The sequence below is a fragment of the Trichosurus vulpecula genome, chromosome 3 (assembly GCF_011100635.1).
Source record: "Trichosurus vulpecula isolate mTriVul1 chromosome 3, mTriVul1.pri, whole genome shotgun sequence".
Classification (NCBI taxonomy): domain Eukaryota; kingdom Metazoa; phylum Chordata; class Mammalia; order Diprotodontia; family Phalangeridae; genus Trichosurus; species Trichosurus vulpecula.
This window is the reverse complement of record NC_050575.1, coordinates 160,671,888-160,694,226: the sequence shown is the minus strand read 5'-3', so window position 1 is coordinate 160,694,226 and position 22,339 is coordinate 160,671,888. Positions and strand designations below refer to the sequence as shown.

Here is a 22,339-nt window from a genome sequence, read left to right as displayed (position 1 = left end):
AATGAGCTTCCCAGAGTTGGGAGGAGGAAACCAGCTTGGATTACATTTGGAAAATTGTGCAATGTGTTCAATGATCCAATGTACTATCATGTTTTAACACCAAAATACTAGTGAATCACAATTGCGGCAAGCAATGGAAAGACACATAACAAATTCAAACCTGCAACATATTGAAAATCATGACTTGCACATAAGGAGTGACTTAAAATATGTCACTGAGCACATGTGTGACTATGAAAGAAGATAGATGAGACATATAATCAGAATCAGAGATAACAGATGTCACACTGCTATCTAAGAAAAATTATATATATATATATTATGTGTAATATTTATTATAAACTTAATTTATTATAATTTAAACTTAATTTATTATAAACTTAATAGCAATTAACCTTCTGATCAGTTCTGGGCCCTGTTCACTGCCCACTTTCAGCATTTGTCTAAGGTATAGATACTAAGGGATCAGTTTTATGGGTTGTTCATCCGACTATTTACATAATAATCTAAACAATAGGCACAGCTTTATCTACTTTTTTTTTGCTGGATAGGTAATTAGGCCTTTGGGAAATTGCATGGTTTTTTTAAAGATTCTGAGCTTCTCTCTGAAGGCCCATCTTTTTAACTCCAGCATTACAAAAACGTTGCTGTGAATATAAGTTGTGAAATGCTACATACAGTCTCTGAAGAATTAAGTTCAAACTCACCCAAGAGCCATGAGGAGTAGCACAGCCCCTAGGACATATGGCCAATGAACACCCACTCCTTAAAGTATGCATAATTCCAACTCATGTGGAAGCTTGGTGAACTTGCTTCTGGGTATGTTTCTTGGAAGGGACCTTTCACCCTCAAACAGGTATCCTCTGACTGTTTCAGAGTCACAATTTGCCCTCACTGTATAGTGACAAAAAAAGCATTTTAAACCAGTTGAGCCAGAAGTGAGCTTGCATACAAAAAGGGCTCTAATGAAAGGAATTTTCAGCCATTTACTGCTTATGTGACCTTGGATGTGTCCCTTCTCCCTGCTGGGACTCAATCTCTCCATCTGGAAAATAAAAGGGTGGGACTAGATCTTCTCTAAAGTTCCTTTCATCTCTAAACCTATAATTCTATGATCCTATGACCCGTGATTCCTGGTCCAGCTTCAGAGAGCATCCAATCTTTCTTCCTTTCTTTGTATGGCATTCACAAAGCATTAAAAGCCCCTGTGAAAGGTTTTCAGTGTACTGGGTGGGTCTTCTGTGCAAAGATTATAGGAGTGGCCCAGAATCACAGTGGAATAAGGTAGCCGGCAGCAGGTTCAGATGGGCACTGGTGGAGGGCACATCAATTGATCCATTAACAAGTGGTCTATATCGACAAGTTCACTGAGCCACTGAATTATCAAAGTGGCCAAGAGCAGCAAGAGTCCTGCCTGGCTTCTAGTCCCAGCTCTGCTACTAATTTACTGGGTCACTCTAGGCAAATCACTTCTCCTCTCTGGACCTCACTTAATCCTACTTTTAACGGAGGGGTCCAGACTAGATGATTCCTGAGGTCCCAGCCAGCTCTAACACTATAGGTTTCTTTGTGCAGCTACAGATACTCAAGAAGGACCCTTGAAATTCTTTCGGGGTGGGGGAAGTGACAAGTTAGCTCTGTGACTCTTGTGTTTTTCAACCTGCCTGTTCCTAATAATAATTTAATATTATATTATTAATATAATATATTATTATATATTAATATAATTATATTATGTATTACTATTATATAATATTAATAACTAGTTTGCATGTGGCATTTTAAGGTTTGCACACCGCTTTCCATATATTATCTCTTTTAATTTCCACAATGCTATGAAGTGTTATTATCATCCCCCTTTCACAGATTAGGAAACTGAGGCTGAGGGCAGTTAAAGTGACTTGCCTGAGGGACCATTAATGTCTATTAATGTCAGTGACTATTAATGTTAGAGGCAGGATTCTAACCCAGATCTTCCTTACACCAAGGCCATTGCACATTGACAGCCAGAGGGACTTTAAAAATGCTATTTGATGGCAGTTTCTCGATTTTCTGGAGCAACATTTTTTTTTTCTCCTTCATTCAGATTCAGAAGTAGAGGTTGTTTCCATCTCATCCTTCTGAAGGTGAGGATAAAAACAAGGTGCCAGACTTGTTCCAATATAGTTCTTGCCAATAGAGCACAAGGCTGCCCAGTGTAGATGGGGCCGAGAGATTGATAGCTGGTTTTGCTCGAACAATTGCCGGTGTGTTTTGGAAAGACAGGAAGAAGCCCTTCACTTTTATCAGGAAGTCAGGACCGTCTGGAAAGCTGCCAAGGAAATTAATCAGGAAGGGAGTAATCTGAAACTGATGGGGTAGTTGCCAGATTGTGAGGTGACTTAGAAAACTTGGATCCCGTAGCCCAAGACCCCCATTCTCCTCCCAGCCCCAAATCTTGGGTTAGTTCATCCCTCGCGGCCTTTGAGATTACAGAAAAAAAAGACGCCGCTCATCGTTGCCACAACAGCACGGATGGGGAAGGCGGACGAGTACAAGATTGCAAAACCCCGCGTTCCAGCTTTCGCAATGAAGCCGGGGAACCGGTCTGGAGGGAGAGTCCTATCTGCTCTCTCTCCCAGGATTCCCGAGCCCGTGGAACCACAACTCCCAGGATTCCCCTCCTCTCGGACTGCCCTCCTCTTGGCTAGCGTAGAAATCCACTGGACCCGCCTGCCAGTCCTCCGAAGGGGAGGGTAGCTCGCTTTGGAGCCCGCCTCTGGGACTCGGCGGGTGGCCTGGGCTCTCGGAACGTGGTTTGCTGCGGCTTCTGTTTAACTGCGGCTGCTGGGCTAGAGTCCGAGCGGTAGCGAGAGACCCCGGCAGGATGCATGTGAGTACACAAGGGCTGCCTCGGTCAACAGGGTTGGCCACTTGAAAAGGAGAGTGAGCACTTGACCGCTGCCCGGTGGGTGACGTTCTTGGGAGCCTGGAGTATCTGAGCTGGAAGGGACGCTAGAAAATGGAATGTTAGAGTGGAGAATGTGGGAGCCTGAAGGGACCCTAGAATGGAGGTGCCCCAAAACAGGACCTTCTAGATCACTTCGTCCAGCCCTTCTTAATTTTTCAGCTGGAGGGAACAAACCCAGACAGAGGAAGCGACTTACCCAAAGTTGTTTTGAGGGCGTGTGCCCCCCTGCCAGTCGTCCTCCTCCTACTTTTTGCCTCTCCCCAAGAAAAGTGTGCCCTTCTCTCCTGTGAGCTAGAAGGGGCTTGCGGAGGACTCACTTTGGGAGAGGGGTCCAGAGACAGACCCAGAAATAGGAGCAAGGCACATCAGGATTTATGTAACTAGAGTTGGGAGAGGAAGCAGGGGAGTCAGGGGATTTCCAGTGGCCCCTGGTCTTCCCCAAGTGCCCCAGTGTGCTGTGTGCCTTGTATCAGGGCATTTTCGAAAGGAGCCCAGGGTAAATTTGACTTAGGTCTGAGTTGTTTTTGTTTTTGTTTTTTTGAGGGGGCAGATAGGCAGAACAGCTGGCACCAGAAAATCGGGTGAGATTTTATTTCAGTTTAAAAGGCACCCCGCCCCACGGGCCTGGCTGGTACAGTCTGCTGCCGGGCTGCCAATTTCAGCTGTCATTCTAGTTATCAGTCTGTATCACTGTAGTTCAGTCTTTGGAAAGACTGGGGCAAAAGACAGCCCCTCATTTGGAAGATACTGAAGATTGACCAGTGTACCAATCACTATTATGACTTTTTGGCCTCTTTTTTTTTAAAGGTTGCAGTTCCTTCTCCTAGTACCCATTTTCACAGACTTTGAGAGCTAGTAGTCAGAACCTTGGAACATAGAAGGTAGAATGTTAGACAGAAAAGATAGAATTAAATATATATAGAATAAAAAAACATAAAGATAGAATGTTAGAAGTGAAGGGACAGAAACTATTAGAATATAGAAAACAGAAGGCTGGAACTGAAAGGGACCTTGGAACATTGACTTTAGAGAAAATCTAATCCACCCACCGCCCCCCAAGAGAGGGGAAGGGACTTAGGGGCACACAGCTAGTTAGTGGCAGAATCTGGATTGGGACATAGGCCCCTTTCTTTTTCAAAAAAACACATGAGGAAACTTCTCCAAATACAAACTGCTAAAAAACAGACAAAAGTGTTGGGGGTGGGGAGAGGAGAAGATCAGAGAAATGCAACAGGTGGGTTGTTCTCTGCCCCATCCCTGCTAGATTTCCTTCTAAATTCTTGAACTGTAGTTTTGCCTGTTTCCTGGGGTATGATTAAATCAAGATTGTGTGTCCCCCCCCCATCCTGAAATGCAGATAATCTGAATCTATTTGCTGAATGCTGAATTCCTTCGTAAAGGAGAAAAACAAAAAGTCACCCCTTCCACTTTTGCCTATTTGCCCATAGAACAGTGAAAACTCTAACCGTCTCTCTTCACACACACCACTACTCTCCCCCCCCATCCTGGGTGGGTCCTTGTGAACTAGGCTGTGGTTGAGAAAGAAACAAGAACATTGTAGGAAAGGGATCCCAGATGTTCAGGTCTAGACTGAGCAGGCTGGCCCAGTCCCAGGCCTGGTGGGAGGAAGTCTCCCTGTCATACATTCAGAGGCCTATTGCAATTAATCACCCACCATTTACAATGCAGCATTGCGTGCCAATGGCTTTATTAAACTCAGAGAAGGTACGACAGACGTATCCATGCCCAGCTGTTGCTAACTTGAGTGGGTTAAAGGGGAAAAATAAAATAATCTCATTCCCCTGGTCTCTTTCCTAGAAACAGTGAAATGAAGCAACATTTATAAAGCACTTACTATATACTAAATGCTGGTGACACAAATGAAAAATGGAGACATTGCTCGTATGGCACTCACATTCTAACTGGGGGACAGAACACTTATAGAAAGGAGGGTTTGTGTTTATAACGATCCCATAACCTCCGTTGTACAGATGAGAAAAATGAAGCTCATAGAGGTCGGGTGACCTGCTCTGGGGACATGTAATTAATAAGCACTGGAGCTGGGAACCAGTGTTCTAGTCCAGGGCTGGGGAACCTGAACCAAGGCTTGGCTTCCTGAAGTCTCCTTGGGGCTAAGTAAATAACAGTGCCAAAGGGATGTGTTTGCTTGGATTTTGATAGGATGTCAGAGCTGGAATAGACCTTAGGGACTATTTAGATCAATGTGCTCATTTTACAGGTAAGGAAACTGAAGTCCAGAAAAGGGGGTTATTTTTCCAAGTACATACTACTAAATTCATGACACGAGCAGGGCTAGATCCATCCTGGTCTCAAAGCTCTGGTCCTGGGCTCCTTCTACCGTATCCCACTGCCTCTCAATCTTTTTCATTTTCTTTGAAACAGTTGCAATCCAAGAAAGTCCAACTCCCTTCCTATTTTATTTATGAAATACTGTGTTACACTAATCAACCCTGTGAGCCTGTCTGCTGCTTGTTGAGTGTAGAAGGGGTGGGTGGGGAGGCTGACCCAGATTGCTGGGGAACCAAATTGGGGCTGTCCCACATTCCTGGAAGAACAAAAGCAACTTCCTGAAGAAGTGTTTTCAAAATGACCCATGTGGCTTGGACTGTAGGTCCTGTTTTTCTCAGTAGTAAGGCGAATGGGCATCTAGGTAGTGTGGTTGGGTAGACTTTGGGCCTGGAGTCAGGAAGATCTGAGTTCAAATCCAACCTCAGACACTTAGTAGCTGTGTGACCCTGGGCAAGTCATTTAACGCTGTTTGCCTCAGTTTTCCCCTTCTGTAAAATGACCTGGAGAAGGAAATGGCAAACCGTCTTGGCCAAGTTACAAAGAGTTGGACACGACTGAAAATGACTCAACAACAAGATAAGTGCATAGGTTATTAGATGTAGAAGTGAAATATGTTGGCTATTAGAGATGTCAAATGTGCTGATGGCAGGAGACAAAAAATAAGCAGCTGGCCCTGAAAAGGCAATATCCTGCAGTGGTATAAGCACCCTGGGCTATCTGGGGAAGTGTGCCAAGGCCCCAGCCAGAAGTTTTAGTTACTGGTTATTTTTAGTTCACAGTGTCCTATCGAGGCCCATAACTTCATTCTGAACACCTTTTTCCTGTCTGTTTGTCAAAAACCCTTGAATCCATTGAGAGTTTTCACTGCATCATGGGGTTTTAGAGTAAGACATGTTTTATAGTACTTATTTCCAAGGCTGACCTTACCAATAGGCAGAGTAGGTGACTTGACAGTCTTGCCCTGGTAGTGGGATCTCTTTAATTGGTTCTCCACTTGTCTGTGCTTCAAGTGAGTGGCAGCCCTGGTGAAGAAGAAAAATGACTGGGCTCAGAGGCCCTAGGTTCAATTCCCAGCTTCTGCCCCTGGCTACCTGTGTGACTATGGGCAAGTTGCTGGATTTCTCTGGGCCTCTCTTTTCCTCACCTGTAAAATGAGGGGCTTGGGGTAAATGGCCTTCTGTCTCTAAATCTATGATCCTTTTTCTGATCATATAATATGAGCTGTTGCTTGCCACTCCCATAAAACAAGGGTGTCCATAGGGGCACTGCCAACCAGGAGAGGTAGATCAGATTGCTAATCCTCTAACAGACTGACTTGAAAGCAGAAGCCCAAAACTCCAAGTGGCAAAGGCCAAGTCCATGGTTTAAACTAAAGGATGGCACAGACTAGAGAAAACACACAGGGAAACAATAACTGGCCAAAGGCCAGGTTCTTCCTCTGGTTTGTTTTGTTTTTCTACTCTGGGTGGGGCTTGGGGCTCCTAGGGTTGGCTCTGTTCTGACCTAATTCAACTGAGGACAAAGGGTATGTCAGAGCCCAGAGAGATAGGATGTACCTGGTCAGCCTTGATGCCTTGGGTCAAGAAAAAAACCTAAAATATTAGAGCTAGAAGTAGGTGACGAGATGAACCCTCTCATTTTATAGATGGTGAGTTTGAGCGAGAAAGAGACTCCCCCAAAGTGTCACATCAGGTCAGTTGCAGAGGGAAGACTGAAACCCAGGCTCCCAGACTCAAAACCAATCCCCTTTTCGCTATATTCTCTCCACTTGAATGTTGATTAGCTGGGAGTAAAACATTGGAGAATCTCAGTTTCTCTAACAGTTTAAAAAAAAATTCTATGATTCCATGATCCTAAAGGTTGTGAGGGAAGGAAAGCCACAAGGCTTTATTTGTATAGCCCAGAGGTGGGGAACCTGCAGCCTGGAGGCCACATGTGGCCCTCTAAGGCCTCAAACATGGCCCTTCACTTGAAGTTTGGGTTCAGTCAAAGGGCCAAACTTGAAGACCTAGGGGTCCACATGTGGCCTCCAGGCTGCAGGTTTGCCATCCCTGGTAGAGTTAATCTGTGATTGCCCTCAGGGCTCCATTGCTCTGATCTATGGTAACCAAAGTTCCATGACTCTCAGTTGGAGAAATGTTTGGAAAATTCAAGGTCTCCAACAAGTTTTAAGACAGTAAGTCTGTCGGCCCTTCTTAATAACTGTCACAACCTAGCCGGTTGAACGTCAAGGATCTGTCATTGCCTTGGTGTGACAAGTCCCTCCATGGGTCACAGTATAACTTAGTAGCTAGTAGTTATTTCCAGTTCTGTTCAGCTCCAACACCATCCACGATAACATATGACTTTTCTGGTCGTAGGATCGCTGTCCCCCCTCCTCCTCTGACTTTTTTCTGTTCTTTTTTTCTTTTGTTTTGTATTTTATTTTACCCCAGTTACGTGTAAGAACAGTTTTCAGCATTCATGTTTTAAAACTTTGAGTTCCAAATCCTCTCCCTCCTTCTCTCCCTAAGCCCTTCATGAAGAAGCAGTTTGACACAGGTTATACATGGTAGTCATGCAGAGCACATCCATAATAGCCAGACTTTTTTCTTTATGAGAACAGGAAATCTTCTGTCCTCCAGTTTCGTCTCTGTCTTCTAGCCCTTGTTATGAACACTTGTTCCTGAGCTAGGGGGAGCAGGACTTGCTCCAAGACAAATTCTCCATGAAGACGGGATCATCTTGAAAAGGGAGGGGATTAGATGAGTTCATTCCAGTTCCCCTTGGGAGCACTGAACAAGCCATGAGGAAGCAAGGTTATGGCTAACGTCTGTGGCACTCCTGTTCCTTGTTGGCTGGAGAGAGGACTAAGCTGGTGACAAAGGTGTGATTATACCATGTCTCCCCAGGATCAGTTTTTGCCAAACTACACAAAGATAAGAGTGGTCCATTTAGCTCATGTGTCAATTAGGGCCATCCATTATCCAGGGTAGGGTGACTGGGACTAAGTCCCAGGGCACTGCATTTAGAGGGTACAGACAGCATTTGGAGTTCATTAGCAGTATAGAAACAACAGAACTTAGGAAGTTAAAATGAATAATTACTTAACATAAGAAACTCCCAGATGGTAAGAAAGGGTGAGCTCCTCTACATGTGGTTTGTCTCCCTAGCAGCCTCCTGTGCATATCCTAGGATTTCAGTTCCCTATTTCTCAATTACCTTCTGGTGCACCTCCTCATGTTTGCCCCAGGGCAAAAGTGCCTAGTGATGGATCCTTTGCATAGAGATATGGAGGATTAAGGGCAGCTAGGTGGCACAGTAGGTAGAGTGCTAGGCCTTGATTCAGGAAGACCCATCTTCCTGACTTCAAATCTGGTTTCACACTTACTAGCTGTGTGACCCTGGGCAAGTCACTTCACCCTGTTTGTCTCAGTTTCCTCTTCTGTAAAATGAGCTGGAGAAGGAAATGGCAAACCACTCCTGTATCTCTGCCAAGAAAACCCCAAGTGGGGTCACAAAGACTCAACGTGACTGAAAAAAACAAGGCCCAGAACCTCTTTGGGGAGACTGGGCACCTTTCTGAGAACTCATTTTCTTTCCTCTTGTGCTCACCCTATTTCCCAGCTTCCATGTTACTGTTAAAGGCACTAGTATCCTCCATATCCAGTCAGCAGCCGCAAGTCTTGTGGAGTCTCCCTTCCTAACCCAGCCACCCCTGTATTTTCTCTCCATTCCCATGGCTCCCATGCTACCATCTAGTTCAGGTCTACATCAGCCCTTACCTGGTAGTCCAGGTAACCAGTAGCCTCCAAACTGGTCTTCTTGCCTCCGTTCTCTGTCCCCTCTGTGCTCTTCATAGCTAACGCACAGGGCTGACCATCTCATCCTCCTGCTAAGAAGTGCCAGTGGCTCCTGTTAGCTCCAGATCAGATACAAGTTCTTCTGGCTGCTATTTAAAGCCCTTCACAACCCACCTTTCCAAACTCATTGCTTCTTCCTCCCCTTCATGTGCTCTGTCCTCTGGATAGGCCATCCTATCTCCCGTCTCAGTGCCCTTGCTCAGATGATCCCTCGCACCTGGGATCTTCACCTCTCATAATCTTCCACTCTCGTTTAGGATTCAGCCCAAGAACAACCCACTACGTGAGGCCTTTGCTGATACTAGCACCCCCCCCCCTTCTCAAAGTTTTACCTTTAAATATGAGAGGTAAGGGGGTGCTAGAGAGCTGGCTTCTCATTCAGGGAAACCTGGGTTTAGATCCTACCTCTGACATATACTGTGACCCCGGGCAAGTCATTTAACTTTTCCAGTGCCCCTAGCAATCATTCTAAGACAGTGACTTTGAACCTTCTTTTGTAAGAGGGGATTTCTTTAGGAGTTCCCTCAAACTGTGAAATTATAGATGCAGTTCATATTAGGTTCAGTAGCTTTCAGTTGTGTTCACATTTGGAATTTTCTTTGTTTTTTTGGAAGGGGGAAAGCAGGGCAATTGGGGTTAAGCCCAAGGTCACATGGCTAGTAAGTGTGTCAAGTGTCTGAGGTCATATTTGAACTCAGGTCCTCCTGACTCCTGGGCCGGTGCTCTACTCACTGCGCCACCTAGCTGCCCCAGCATTTGGAATTTTCTTGGCAGAGATCCTGGAGTGGTTTGCCATTTCCTTCTCCAGCTCATTTTACAGATGAGGAAACTGATGAAAACAGGGTAAAGTGACTTACCCAGGGTCACACAGCTAGTAAGTGTGTGAAGCCAGATTTGAACTCAGGAAGAATAATCTTCCTGACTCCAGGCCTGGCTATCTATCCACTGCTCCACCCAGCTGCTCCTGAATTTACTTATATTTATGCATGTTGACTCCAGGATAAAAGATGAGCTCCTTGAGGACAGGGACTGTTTCATTTGGGGCACATGGCACAGTGCCTGGCACTTAATAAATCCTTGTTGATTTCTATAGTCCTTTAAGGATTGCAAAATATTTTCCTTGTACTACCTCTGTGTTGTAGGTAGTATTCATTTTATAATGCCAGTTTTACAGAAGAAGTTAAGTGAGTTGCCCAGGGGCACACAATTGTCAGAACTTTGATGGGCATCTTCAGAAAGGCTTGGAGGATGGTGGGGGTAGACAACCGTAGCTCTCACGTGGTTGAATGAATAGGGCTTTGTGTGTTATCTTAACCAATCTAATCAGTCCACCCATTTATTAAGGGCTTACTGTGTGCCAAGTGCTGGGGATACAAAGAAAGGCAAAAGCAGCCCCCGTTCTCAAGGAGCTTATGTTCTAGCAGGGAGACCTAAGTAAACTGATACAAGATTACTACAAATCCACCTCCTCCAGGAAGTCCTCTGCAGATTACTCCAGCCCATTATCTTTCCTCTGAATTGTTTGTTATGGCACTTGCTGTCCATAGCCCATATTTGACACGTAGTATGTCTTCCCTTGTCTTTTCCTTACTGGACTATAAGCTCTAGGAGTGCAGAGACAGTATTTTCTAGTGCTTTTGTATCTCCTATGGCATCTGAATTGTAAGTAGGTTTCCGGAAGGTATTCCATAAGTACTTTAGTGGACTTTAATTTAGCCTTAGCCAACCATAGAAAGACAATGGTATTGTGCCCAATATCCTTAGAAAAAGCAATCCTGGGGCAGCTAGGTGGCACACTGTCCCTGGAGTCAGGAGGACCTGAGTTCAAATCTGGCCTCAGATATTTGACACACTTACTAGCTGTGTGACCTTGGGCAAGTCACTTAACCCCAATTGCCTTGCCTTCACCCCTCCAAAAAAAAAAAGAGAGGCAGATGGACAGTTCTGACCCAGCCCCAGGGATACAGCTGTGACCTGGACCAATGGGTGTCACGTTCAGTCTGGCCTTTGGCTACCCTCAGACTGGAGCATCTTAAGAGTACTTAGTAACCCCTTTTAGAGCAGACCTCTAGAACCGAGGTGTCATACGCAGTAAGTATGGCAGGAATCAGATTAAAATGTATTTGGGAAATTTTTTTTAAATTTTTTTAAATTTTAGACACAAGGGCCGGAACCCAAATACAGAATAGAGAAAAGAAACAAAACATATCATAAACTTAAATACAAAGAAAGAAAAAAATGTGCATAGCAGAACATAAGAGAGGATTCAAAATGGGTAACAATAAATTTTCGTTTCAAAGAAAGCCTGTATGATAAATAGTATAGGTTGTGTTGAGAATTGTCCATCTTTTCTTTGCTTCCTTGTGGGTTTTTTTTTGTTCTCTGCTGTGCACTTTTTTACTTTTACATTCTCTACTCCTGATCTTTGTTTTTATGTTTGTACATATCCTTTGTTTCCTATCCCTCCTGATTTTTATACTTTACTTCTACCCACTACCTTGCCCTCCTATTACTTGCCTTCCCCACTCCAAGGATCCCTCCCCTATCCTCCCATTCGTCTAAACACCCTTCTATACACCCCCTTTACCTATTCCCTTATTCTCCCCTCTAAAAATCCCTCCCTTGTCCTCTTCCCCCTCCCTATGTTCCTACCATTTTATTTCTTCTAAATTGTAATAGGGAAATATTTAGCAAAATGAATAAAATATAATAATACATAATGTTAAAATGTCATTTTATAAGTCAATGTATAGGAGCAGCTAGGTGGTACAGTAGATAGAGCATGGGGCCAGGAGTCAGGAAGGCCTGAGTTTAAAAGTGACCTCAGACTCTTGCTAGCTGTGTGACCCTGGGCAAGTCACTCGACCCCTATTTGCCCCCCAAAGAGTCAGACTGATCTGATAGAGAAGATTGAACAAAACATCTACAAATCTCTCCCCACTCCAGTCCATGCTTTACTCTACTATCAAAGTGGTCTCCCTAAAGTTTAGGTCTGACCAGGTCACCTCCCTAACTCAGTAAACTGCAGTGACTCCTCCTCATCTGCAGTATCTAGTTACCAAATCCAACAGTATGCAGCCCCCAGGGTTGCTTCTGTGATTGTGCCCATCCCCCATCTCTATTTGTGTTGGACTTCGCTGCCCTCGAGCCTCCTACTGTGTCCGAGGGCATTCCTTTAGGGAATTTAGGAGGCACTCCCCAAGTGCAAAGCTAGCTGACTTTGAAGCTGCAGAGGCCAGGGAACTGTACATTTCCTCAGAGGCCAATGAGTAACAGATGGTTCACCTATCTTGGGGGAATTGGAATCTTCAAGGATCTCTAGCTCCAACCTTCTGTGACTCTTCGGATTGTGCTTGATGGCTCCGGAAGGAGTATAAGGCTGAGCAAAGCGGGCAGCACTAAGTGGCCCAAGCCCCAGTTTTGGAGACGCATCTCACTTGGGATTGGGTGGGACTTAGAATTTGCTAGATGGGCCTAGGCCTGGCAGCTCTCTCTCAATCTCCAGAATCCCTGACATCACCCCGATGGAGAAGTGAAAGCCTCAGGCCAAATGAAATCTATGTGGTCACCTTGGAAGTTGGCCATGCCTGATTATTCATGCTTCCAACAGGGGTTTTGTTTTTTTCTTTTTTCTCTCAACCGGGGTGGGGTGGAAAGGAGAGAAGGTAACTTTTTGGCTGATTGCAAAAAGAACTTAATTATTTTTAAAAAGAAAGCATTTTCTTGTCTTTCCCTGTCAGAATTTAGTTTAGCCTATTTCTCGATTGTTGTGGAGGTGTGTAAGAAGTAGCAGAAATGCTGGCTCTCCTTCTGCTATCTGGAATTTCACTCCCACCCGCACCAAGAAAGTATTTAGCTAATGGCTTTGAAGGTGAAAAACCAACAAACGTCTAAACTCCTTGAAGGCATGGAATATCACTTTCAATCTTTGCATCCCAACTGCTTTGCAGAATGGCTTCATAAATACTTGGCATCCGGACCACAAGATGCACAAAACTTAAGAAGGCTGCAGATCTGGTGGGGACCTTGGAAATCACCCAGTTTAACCCCCTCATTTTACAAATGGGAAAACTGAGGCCCAGAAATAGAAAGTAGTGCCCTGAGTTCCATAACTGGCTGAATCCGTTCAACAAGCATGCATTCATAAGAAGTAGTATGGTTTATCAGAAAGATGATGGACTGGGAGTCTAAGGACCTGTATTTAAATCTTACCACCGTTAGCTGTGTGAATCACTTGCCTCTCTGAGCCTCAGCTTTCTAATCTGTAAAATGGAGATGTTAAAAATTATAATATCTCTTTCACAGGAGTTGCTGATAGAGATAATTAGGTTGAATGTTTTGCAGACCGGAATAATAGTAATGGCTGGCATTTACATGGAGCTTTGAGATTTACAAAGCGCTTTACAGATACTATCTAATTGAATCCTGTGAGGTAGGTCCTTGCTAATATTCCCATTTTACAGATGAGGAAACTGAAGCCTCTGTGCACATCCTCATCCTCATCCCTTCACACCTGGACTCTGTCGATAAAGGGCCCCAGAGGTGGTTTTCCTGCCACAAGTCTCTCCCTACTCCAGTCCATCCTTTACTCTATCAAAGAGATCTCCCTAAAGTTGAGATATCTGACCATGTCACCTCCCTAACTCAGTAAACTGCAGTGACTCCTCCTCATCTCCAGGATCAAGTTACAAAATCCACTGTTTGGGGTTCAAAACCTTTCATCACCTGCCCTTCCGCCCTACCTTTCCAGTCTTCCCACACCTCCTATCACCCTTCCCACTCAGCCCACCCACCTTCCTACTCTGCAGTCCAGTGAGTGAGGCCTCCTTGGGGTGTCTTGAACAAGACACTCCATCACTCAGCCCTGGACATTCTCTCTGGTTGTCCCCCATTCATTTCCTCTTCATCAGAATGCTCCTCCTCCTCATCTCTACCCAATGGCTTCCTGTAAGTCCCAGCTAAAGTCTCTCCTCCTGCAGGAGACTTCCTGATTTCTCTTAATTCTAGTGCCTTCCCTCTATTGATGATTTCCAAAGTGTCCTGCATATAACTTGTTTGTACAAAGTTGTTTTCATGTTGTCTTTCCTCTTACGCTATAAGTTCAACAAAGACAAGGACTGTCTTTTGCCCTTTCTTTGTATCCCTCTCAGTGTTTATCACCACAGTGCCTGGCACACAGTAGGTGCTTATCAGCTGGTGGGCAAGCTAGAAAAAAAATTACTTCTTGGTCCCCAAAATATTTCCTGAACTTTTCAACCTGTAACAGTGTCCTTTTGATCCTGTATCTCATAGTCATAGAGCTGGGGCATTGCTTTAGGAATGAATGATCTCTTCTAATCCCCCTCATTCTACAGGTATGAAATCTTAGGCTCAGAGAGGTTAAGTGATTTTCTCTAGGCCACGCAGGTAATAAATAGCAGAACCTGGGTCTGAGCCCAGGTTTTCTGACTCCCAATTCCCTGCTGCCTGGCTGCAGAAGCAGGAAATCCCCAGGCCCCAGGAACTGGCACAGCACAGTCAGGTTCATGCTTGATTTATGAACAGGTGTATTTGTCAGAAACTGTTAGGTATGCCTCCCTTGGACCCAAGCAAGTTGATTTAACTTTTAAATAAAACAGTATTTATTTTTCCAGGAGGCTGCCCTTGACTTTTTCTTTTCTTTCTTTCAGATGCATTTCATTTTCTCCAATGAAGTGGAGCTCCTCTTTGATTTCTGGAAGGTCCACAGTTCAGCTGGTAAAAGTGTGAAGCCCCTCTTTCCCTCCCTCCCTTTCTCCCTCCCTCCTTTCCTTTCTCCCCTTCTCTCTCCCTTCCTCCTGGCCCTTTCTCTCTCTCTCTCTCTCTCTCTCTCTCTCTCTCTCTCTCTCTCTCTCTCCCCCCCCCCTCTCTCTCTCCCCCCCTCCCTCCCTCCCTCCCTCTCTTTCTCTCTCTCTCCCTCCCCCTCCTTCCCTCCCTCTCTCCTTCCCTCCATCTTTCTCTCCCTCTCTCCCTCCTTCCCTCCCTTCCTCTGTCCTTCCCTCCTTCTCTCTCTCCTTCCCTCCCTCTCTTCCTCCCTCCCTCCTTCCCTCCATCCTCCCCTTCCTCCCTCCCTCTCTCCCTCCAATCCTCCTCTGCTAGGCTGAGGTCACTATAGAGAACCTGTGTGCTCATCCGTGATGACCTATTACTGGGATATTCAGGTGCATCTAAATTGTTCTTCATGAAAACTGGAACTTGACCTACTCACAATACATGTGACATGGCTAGCACTTTACAGTTTTTCAAACTGATTTCACACACATCACTTTGTTTTGTCCTCATGAGAACCCAGTCTGATTGTCATTTAGATATAGAATCAAGGGACACAACCCAATTCAGACACTCACTGGCTGACTGGCTGTCTGACCACAGGCGAGTCATTTGGGCTTCGGCTTCCTCCTTAGTAAAATGGGGCTCAAATGGGGATGTTGAGGAGAAAGAGATTCGCAGACCTAAATAACAGCTCTCGTTCATACAGCCCTCTAGAGTTTGAAAAAACCTTGATCCTCACAACGACTGGGAGGCAGAGGCTGTGATTATCACCCGCATTGTCCAGATGAGAAAACTGAGGCAGACAGAAGTTAGGTGCCTTGCCCAGGGTCACACAACTAGGAAGAATCTGAGGCTGGATTTGAACTTGGGTCTCCCTGACTCTAAGTCCAGTACTCTATCCACTGTACTTCCTAAATGGGACAAGTTGTAGTTATTAGTCATACATGGAGTTTATCGTTGTTACTACTGTTCAGTCATTTCAGTCGTGTTTCACTCTTCGTGACCCCAGTTGGGTTTCCTTGGCAAAGATACTGGAGTGGTCTGCCATTGCCTTCTCCAGTTCATTTTACAGATGAGGAAGCTGAGGCAAACAGGGTTGAGTGACTTGTCCAGGGTCACACAGCTAGCAAGTATCTGAGGCGGGATTTGAACTCGGGAAGAAGAGTCTTTCCAACTCCAGGCCCGGCACTCTATCTACTGAGTCACTAGGTTTCTAGTTTTAGGAACTTGACAAAGACGTCAAATTGTGAGTTCCAGTTTCCTCAGATGTGTGGGTTGGACCTCAAGGTGACCCTTCAGTCCGTCTCCTGACTCTCCATTCAGGACTCATCTGTTGGTAGCTGCTTCAGTTCCAGGCTGGCCTTTGTGTACAGTGTTACAAGTCAATGCTAATTTTGAGAAGACTCTTCATTAAATCTTAAACTGTTAACTTACATATGTCCGTAAAATACCATCCGTAGGCAAACCAAGCCCTCTGCCGACATCTTATCCAGTCCTCTCAGCCACCCCATGAAGTAGGGTATTCTCTTACTTTCCCATTTTACAGATGAAAAAGTTAAGGCTCAGAGTTAGCTGAACAAACAGTGTCGGAGGGCTGGCTCTTTTAAATGTAGTCTCTCTTATCCGAGCCCAGAGGGGTTCAATACTACAGTGTGCATTTGTTAAACCTCCTATATAAACTAATTACAAGCTTTTAGAAAGTGGCAATTGTGAGCTCTTAATTTTTTATGGGCTTCCTCCAGTGTGTGGCTTCTTGGGGCACTGGGCTTCTTCCAACCCTTCCTGTTCTTGCTATTGGTGTGAGCATCCTGGCTGGGTGGAGGGGTTGGCTGCTGCTTCCAGGTCTGCTCAGGGGCCTGAGTTAGGAACCTGGAGGCAAAAATGTCACTCCTGGGAAGACTTGGAGTTAAGAAGACCTGGGTTCAAATCCTGCCTCGGTCAATTGCTAGCTGTGTGACATTGAGCAGGTAACTTAATCTCTCTGTGCTTTCAGGACTTAATAGTCATCAAGGTCCCTTCCTTCTCTATATGAGGGCCCTGGAGGGGAAGCTCGACTGAGGATCACGAGGTGGGGTGCCCTTTGTGCAATGTTCTGAACGCCTTAGAGGAGCCAGGTTTTAGGCCTGTGGGCCTAACGAGGATGGGGCCATCAGGATAGCCTCTCCCAGGACGGTGCAGAAAGGGGCACAGAACGGCCTTCTCAATCATAGCATTATTTTGGAAATCTTAATTTAATTTTTTTTTCTATCAATAAAAATCTATTTTCTCTTCCAGTCAGTGCCCCCAATGGAAAAAAAAAAAAAAGGAACAAGAAAACCTGTGTAACTAATATGCAGAGTCAAATAGACAAGCCAAAGTGATTCCCACACTGGTCTCTTGTGAAGCTGTTTTCTACCGTCTGAACCCAGCATAGTCCCCAGAGAAAAGGTCCAGAGGGGAGAGGAGATGGTGATAGAAAGAACGAATGATGTATATGACAGCTTTCGGTGTGTTTGTATGTTCATTACTTAATTTCATCATCGGAAAAGCGTGAGGGGCAGCTGGGTGGCTCAGCGAATAGAGCACCAGCCCTGGAGTCAGGAGGACCTGACTTCCACCCGGCCGCAGACACTTGACACACTAACCAGCTGTGTGACCTTGGGCAAGTCCCTTAACTCCAATTGCCCTGCTTTCCCCCCTCAAAAAAAAACCCAAACAAACGTAAAAGAGAGGTAGAGGAGGAATTACTATCCCCATTTTATAAATGAAGGAATTGAGGCTCAGAGTTTAGTGACTTGTTCCCCCTAACACAGCTAGTTAGTGGCAGGGCCAGAATTGGAATCTAGGTTTCTCCCCCCTCTCCCCATGTACTTCCCCCTTCAAAAGACTGTCATTGGGACAGCTAGGCCCAATGAATAGAGCACCAGCCCTAGAGTCAGGAGGACCTGAGTTCAAATTTGGCCTCAGACACTTTGACCTTGGGCAAGTCACTTAACCCCAATTGCCTCAACTCCTCCCCTCCAAAAAAAAAGACAAAAAAAATCCTCACCATCAACCACAACAATCATAGTCTAGATGAACATACAGAAATATAAAACATGAGGCCAAAACCTTGCATTAGAAAAAACAGGACCGAGAGCGTGAACAATGCAAGAAACAAGATGCTTTTGGTCTGTGTCATCTCCCCCCACCCCCAGGGCATCTCGGAGTTATGCCACTTTTGATCTGTTTTTTTCTTCCTTGTTCCTCTCTCCCTTTCCCCCCATTTTTTCCATAGTTGTGTTTATACTTCTGTCTTATCATACTGCTTTCAGGTCACTGCTTCTTCTGGTGTATCAGGCTGCCTTTGAAGGGCAGAGTCTTGTGCAAGTCAAGAGAAGTCTAGCATGACCATAAGGGACAAAAGGCAGTGGGATGAGGGAGAGAGCACTGTATCTGGAGCCAGAAGTCTTTCTGACTCTGTATAATTAATTTTATTTTTTAAATTTTAAATTTAATTTTTTTGGAGGGGGGAAGACAGGGCAATTGGGATTAAGTGACTTGCCCAAGGTCACACAGCTAGAAAGTGTGTCTGAACCAGATTTGAACTCAGGTCCTCCTGACTCCAGGGCTGATGCTCTGCTCACTGTACTACCTAGCTGGCACCACTGGCTCTGTATCATATAATATATAATAGTTACCATGCTGGATAGCTCATCCATTTATTGGCTTCTGTTGCTCACAGGCCAGTCATTTAACCTCTTAGAGGCTTTATTTTTTCATCTGTAAAAAATGGGGATTGTAATACTTTCGCTACTTACCTCACTGGGCTGTTGGGAGGAAAGTGTTAAAAGTGCTGTATTCATTCATGCAGTTGTAGTTACTACCTAAGTGATCTGGAACAAGTCATTGTCCCTCTCTGGGCCTCAGTTCTGTCACTGGTCAAATGAAGGGTTTGAATTAGATGATCTCCAGTCTAATTCCAGGATCTCAAGACCCCAGGCAGGAAGAATGTGTGCGGGGAGCACAGGTCAGGGTCAGAGGCAATGTTCTTGAGATCACTTCTGGAACCACACATGACACTTTGGAAGTGGTCTGGGCTGTGTTGGGGTCTCTGGAGCTGGGCTTCCTTCTGCAGGCATGGCCGTTTCCGTGCTGGTGGTCCTCCTCTTGGCTGTATTGTATGAAGGCATCAAAGTTGGCAAAGTAAAGTTGTTCCACTGGTCCCTGCTCAGCCAGCCCCCAAACCACAGCCAGCCGCTGACGGAGTATACGGACCAGGAGTCTACAAGCTCTGGGTCAGCTCAGGCCAACAATGACCGAACCAGGTAATGGATGGATGGGGCATGGAAGCGTTGGACCAACCCAGAAGGCTCAGGCAAAAGTGCTCTGAGTTTCTCACTTCAGCTCCAAACCCACATTGGGTAGCAAGGACTGGGGCTTTCTTAGCCTAACAGCCTGATCCAAGGCCCTCCTGATCTCTCTGGTTGGCCTCCCCAAATTGAATATTGTTCTAAACATCTCCCTACCTGCCCAAAGACAGGTGGGAAGAATGATGGCTTGAGAGTCTCCGGGTGGTGAATAGAATGCTCTTCACCCTCCTAGTAGGATTTACTTTTCCCACACATGGCCAGCTTTCACAGGCCAGCCATTAGTAGTACCCATTGTACCTTTGCTAGAGTTTCACAGTAGCTAATAATACTACTTACGTTTATGTAGTGCTTTGTGGTTGTTTAGTGCTTTCACATCAACAAAACGAAGTAGGCATTATCATTTTTTCCATTTTACAGATGAAGAAGCAGAGAGTGAAATGACTAAGTCAGTCACACAGTTTGAACCCAGTCTTCTGAATAGAAATTCACTGCTCTTCCTGCTAGGACAGGTTGCCTCTCTAAGGCTGCTTTTTACTTTATAGCCTTACTTTCCAATCCTGAATCCACCGCCCTCCCCCCATCCCCATCGGTCACTTCATTCTTCTCTAACTCAGCTATCTTGTGTATCTAGGATGTTTCTGAGTCACTTGGGCCAGTCTCTGATACACGTCGCCCAGGTGGTCATTGGCTACTTTGTGATGCTGGCTGTGATGTCCTACAACACTTGGATTTTCCTTGGCGTGATCCTGGGCTCAGCTATTGGTTACTACTTGGCCTACCCATTCCTCAGTGTGGGATAGAGGGCAGGCTGGGCTCCGAGGCAGCTGGATGGTTGTTTGGGCTCGACAAGTTGGACATTACCATCTCTTCTTAGTGATGAAAATCCCACCATGTTTAGAAGCAGGCACCTCTCAAGACTATTGTTCCGCATCTCCCTCATCTTCTTCCTTCTGTGGCCTCTTAGTCTGAGGTACAGAGGGCCTGGGGCCCTCCTTCCCTTGGCCGGCCATGATGGCCACCAACGGTATTCACTGAGGACCTCTGGTGGGGGTTCTGGCTAACCTCCAGACCTTTCAAAAGCCTGGGGGACAGAGAGGGGAGTCAGCTGAGCCTGAGCAGCTGATGACATTCCTGATCCTGTAACCTATTCATGGATTTCCTGACTCGGAGAAGGAAGGCAGACTATTTGAAAAGGGATCAAGGGACGGGCAGGGCTCTACACATGCTCCAATTCCGTATTGTGCCTTAGTTCCAATGGAACAAACCATGACGGGTTAACTGCCCTCCTCTGGCTGTGGGAATAGGGTACATACCAGCTTTTCAAATTCACCTTTTTGCCTTAGGACTGCTAGAAAATTGAGATTGGGGTGTGTGTGTGTGTGTGTGTGTGTATTTCGATTGACCTGAGATTCATTTTCTCCATTCCTCCTCTCCCCGCTCCCCCCAAAACTCCCAGGTCACCTGCCTTGGGCATTATCAACACAGATAGGGTTTTTAATGGAACACTCTCCCATTATATTCATAGTAATTCAAAGTCTGGTGGTGTAGACTGAGCCCTGGATGTGGAGTAGTTGAGTTTGAATCTTGACCCTGATGCTTAGTAGCTTTGTCACTTTCCTACTCTGGGTCTCAGTTTCCTCGTCTGTAAAGGGAATGGGTTAGACTAAATCTTTCAAGTTTCTTCCAGCTGCAAATCTCTGATCCATTTCCTTCACTTTTTCTGAGGGGACACAGTGAACCAATTAAGTTAAATGATGCTGAAGGAGACATTTTGAGGGCTGAAGAGCCTGAGGGGGATGGGGACACCCAAGGGTCTGAAGGAGCTGGGTCTCAAGTGCAGCAGAAGCAACTGCCTGCAGTTCAGCTGTGCCTTGAAGTGATTGACTCTGGGATTCTTGGGTTAACTTTAACAACTGCACATAGCTTGTCAGTGGCAGATGCAGGGATGTTACCCAGAGTTTCTGGCTCAGGCAGGGCTCCTTCCATTGGACAGTACTACCTCCTTGCTGTTTAGGAGACTGTGATGTTGTACCAGGGAAGCAGGATAGATTTAGCCTTGCTAGTAACCTTATTAGTCTGGACAGCTTTGATGACCTCCCTTTCAAATATAATCTTATTCCAATCCTTTTCTAATTCAGAGAAAGATCACTGTCATTTAATAACCTTCAAGATCTCATTTCTCTTCACTGTCTCTATCTACCCTGTGACTTGGCAGAGAAAACACTGGATATTCACTTAAAATATTCATTAAACCGTCCTAATCTGCTGTTGGACAAAGATTAAATCAAATCCAAGCCATTTATTCCTGCCCTCAAGGAACTTATGGTCTAAATAAAAATGTAATTTATATCTTGGCATCTTATTAAATTCATTTTTTAAAAAGGTGGGTTTAAAAAAAATTACTTTGATTATGCCATTTTGGGGACAAGGGTGGCAAACAAAAAAAGTAGCTGTGGAAGCAACAGAAGAGGAGAAAGAAGGGATAGAAATAATGAATGGTAAGAATATAATCAAATCTTAAAACCGTGGAATTCATTTCAAAAGTAATTAAACTTATTTTGTTGAATGAATGGAATTTCAGATATCAAGCTGCTTTACCCACTTAAGGCTTTCTCTGGGTTTTTCTACTAAGGGTCAGCAGAACAGGGATGGATGAGTGTTCTTTAGGGAGAAATGAGTTCTGATGAGATGTCTCCAGAAGTTGCCATGCCATCAGTCTTTTGATGCTATTAGACCATGGATTATAGCACAGAAATGAATCTCCATCTCCCTTCCTGACTTTCTCATGGTTCCCAAGGGGCAGGAGGGCAGACAGGGTTGCAAAGTTGTATTTGACAATAGAGCCAGACTTGCATGTAAGTAACTAGGCAGTACTGGTCAGGTTACTGGTATGATGGGATTTCAGGAATACCAATACAACCCCACCCCCATTTTGGTTTTCTGTTAAATTATTATTAATAACTAAAAATTTTAACATTTTCATTCATTAGAAATCACTATTTTTAGCTTAAGCTTTCCTATTCCAAAATGTGACTACCTGGCAGCAGTCCCACCAACATATACAGGATTGAAAAGCCACGTAATCCCAGGTCATAAGTATTAACAAATGAGGACAC

General features: G+C 45.0%; 1 protein-coding gene across 1 annotated transcript; it reads left to right on the top strand.

Annotated features, from left to right (window-relative positions):
- Nucleotides 1-2,673: 2,673 nt before the first annotated feature.
- SLC31A2 (solute carrier family 31 member 2) lies at nt 2,674-21,572 on the top strand. Its single transcript, XM_036748157.1, has 4 exons — nt 2,674-2,872; nt 14,772-14,838; nt 18,989-19,178; nt 19,855-21,572. Exons 1-4 carry the CDS (start codon nt 2,867-2,869, stop codon nt 20,021-20,023), a joined length of 432 nt encoding a protein of 143 aa, XP_036604052.1. The 5' UTR covers nt 2,674-2,866; the 3' UTR covers nt 20,024-21,572.
- The last annotated feature ends 767 nt before the right edge of the window (nt 21,573-22,339 follow it).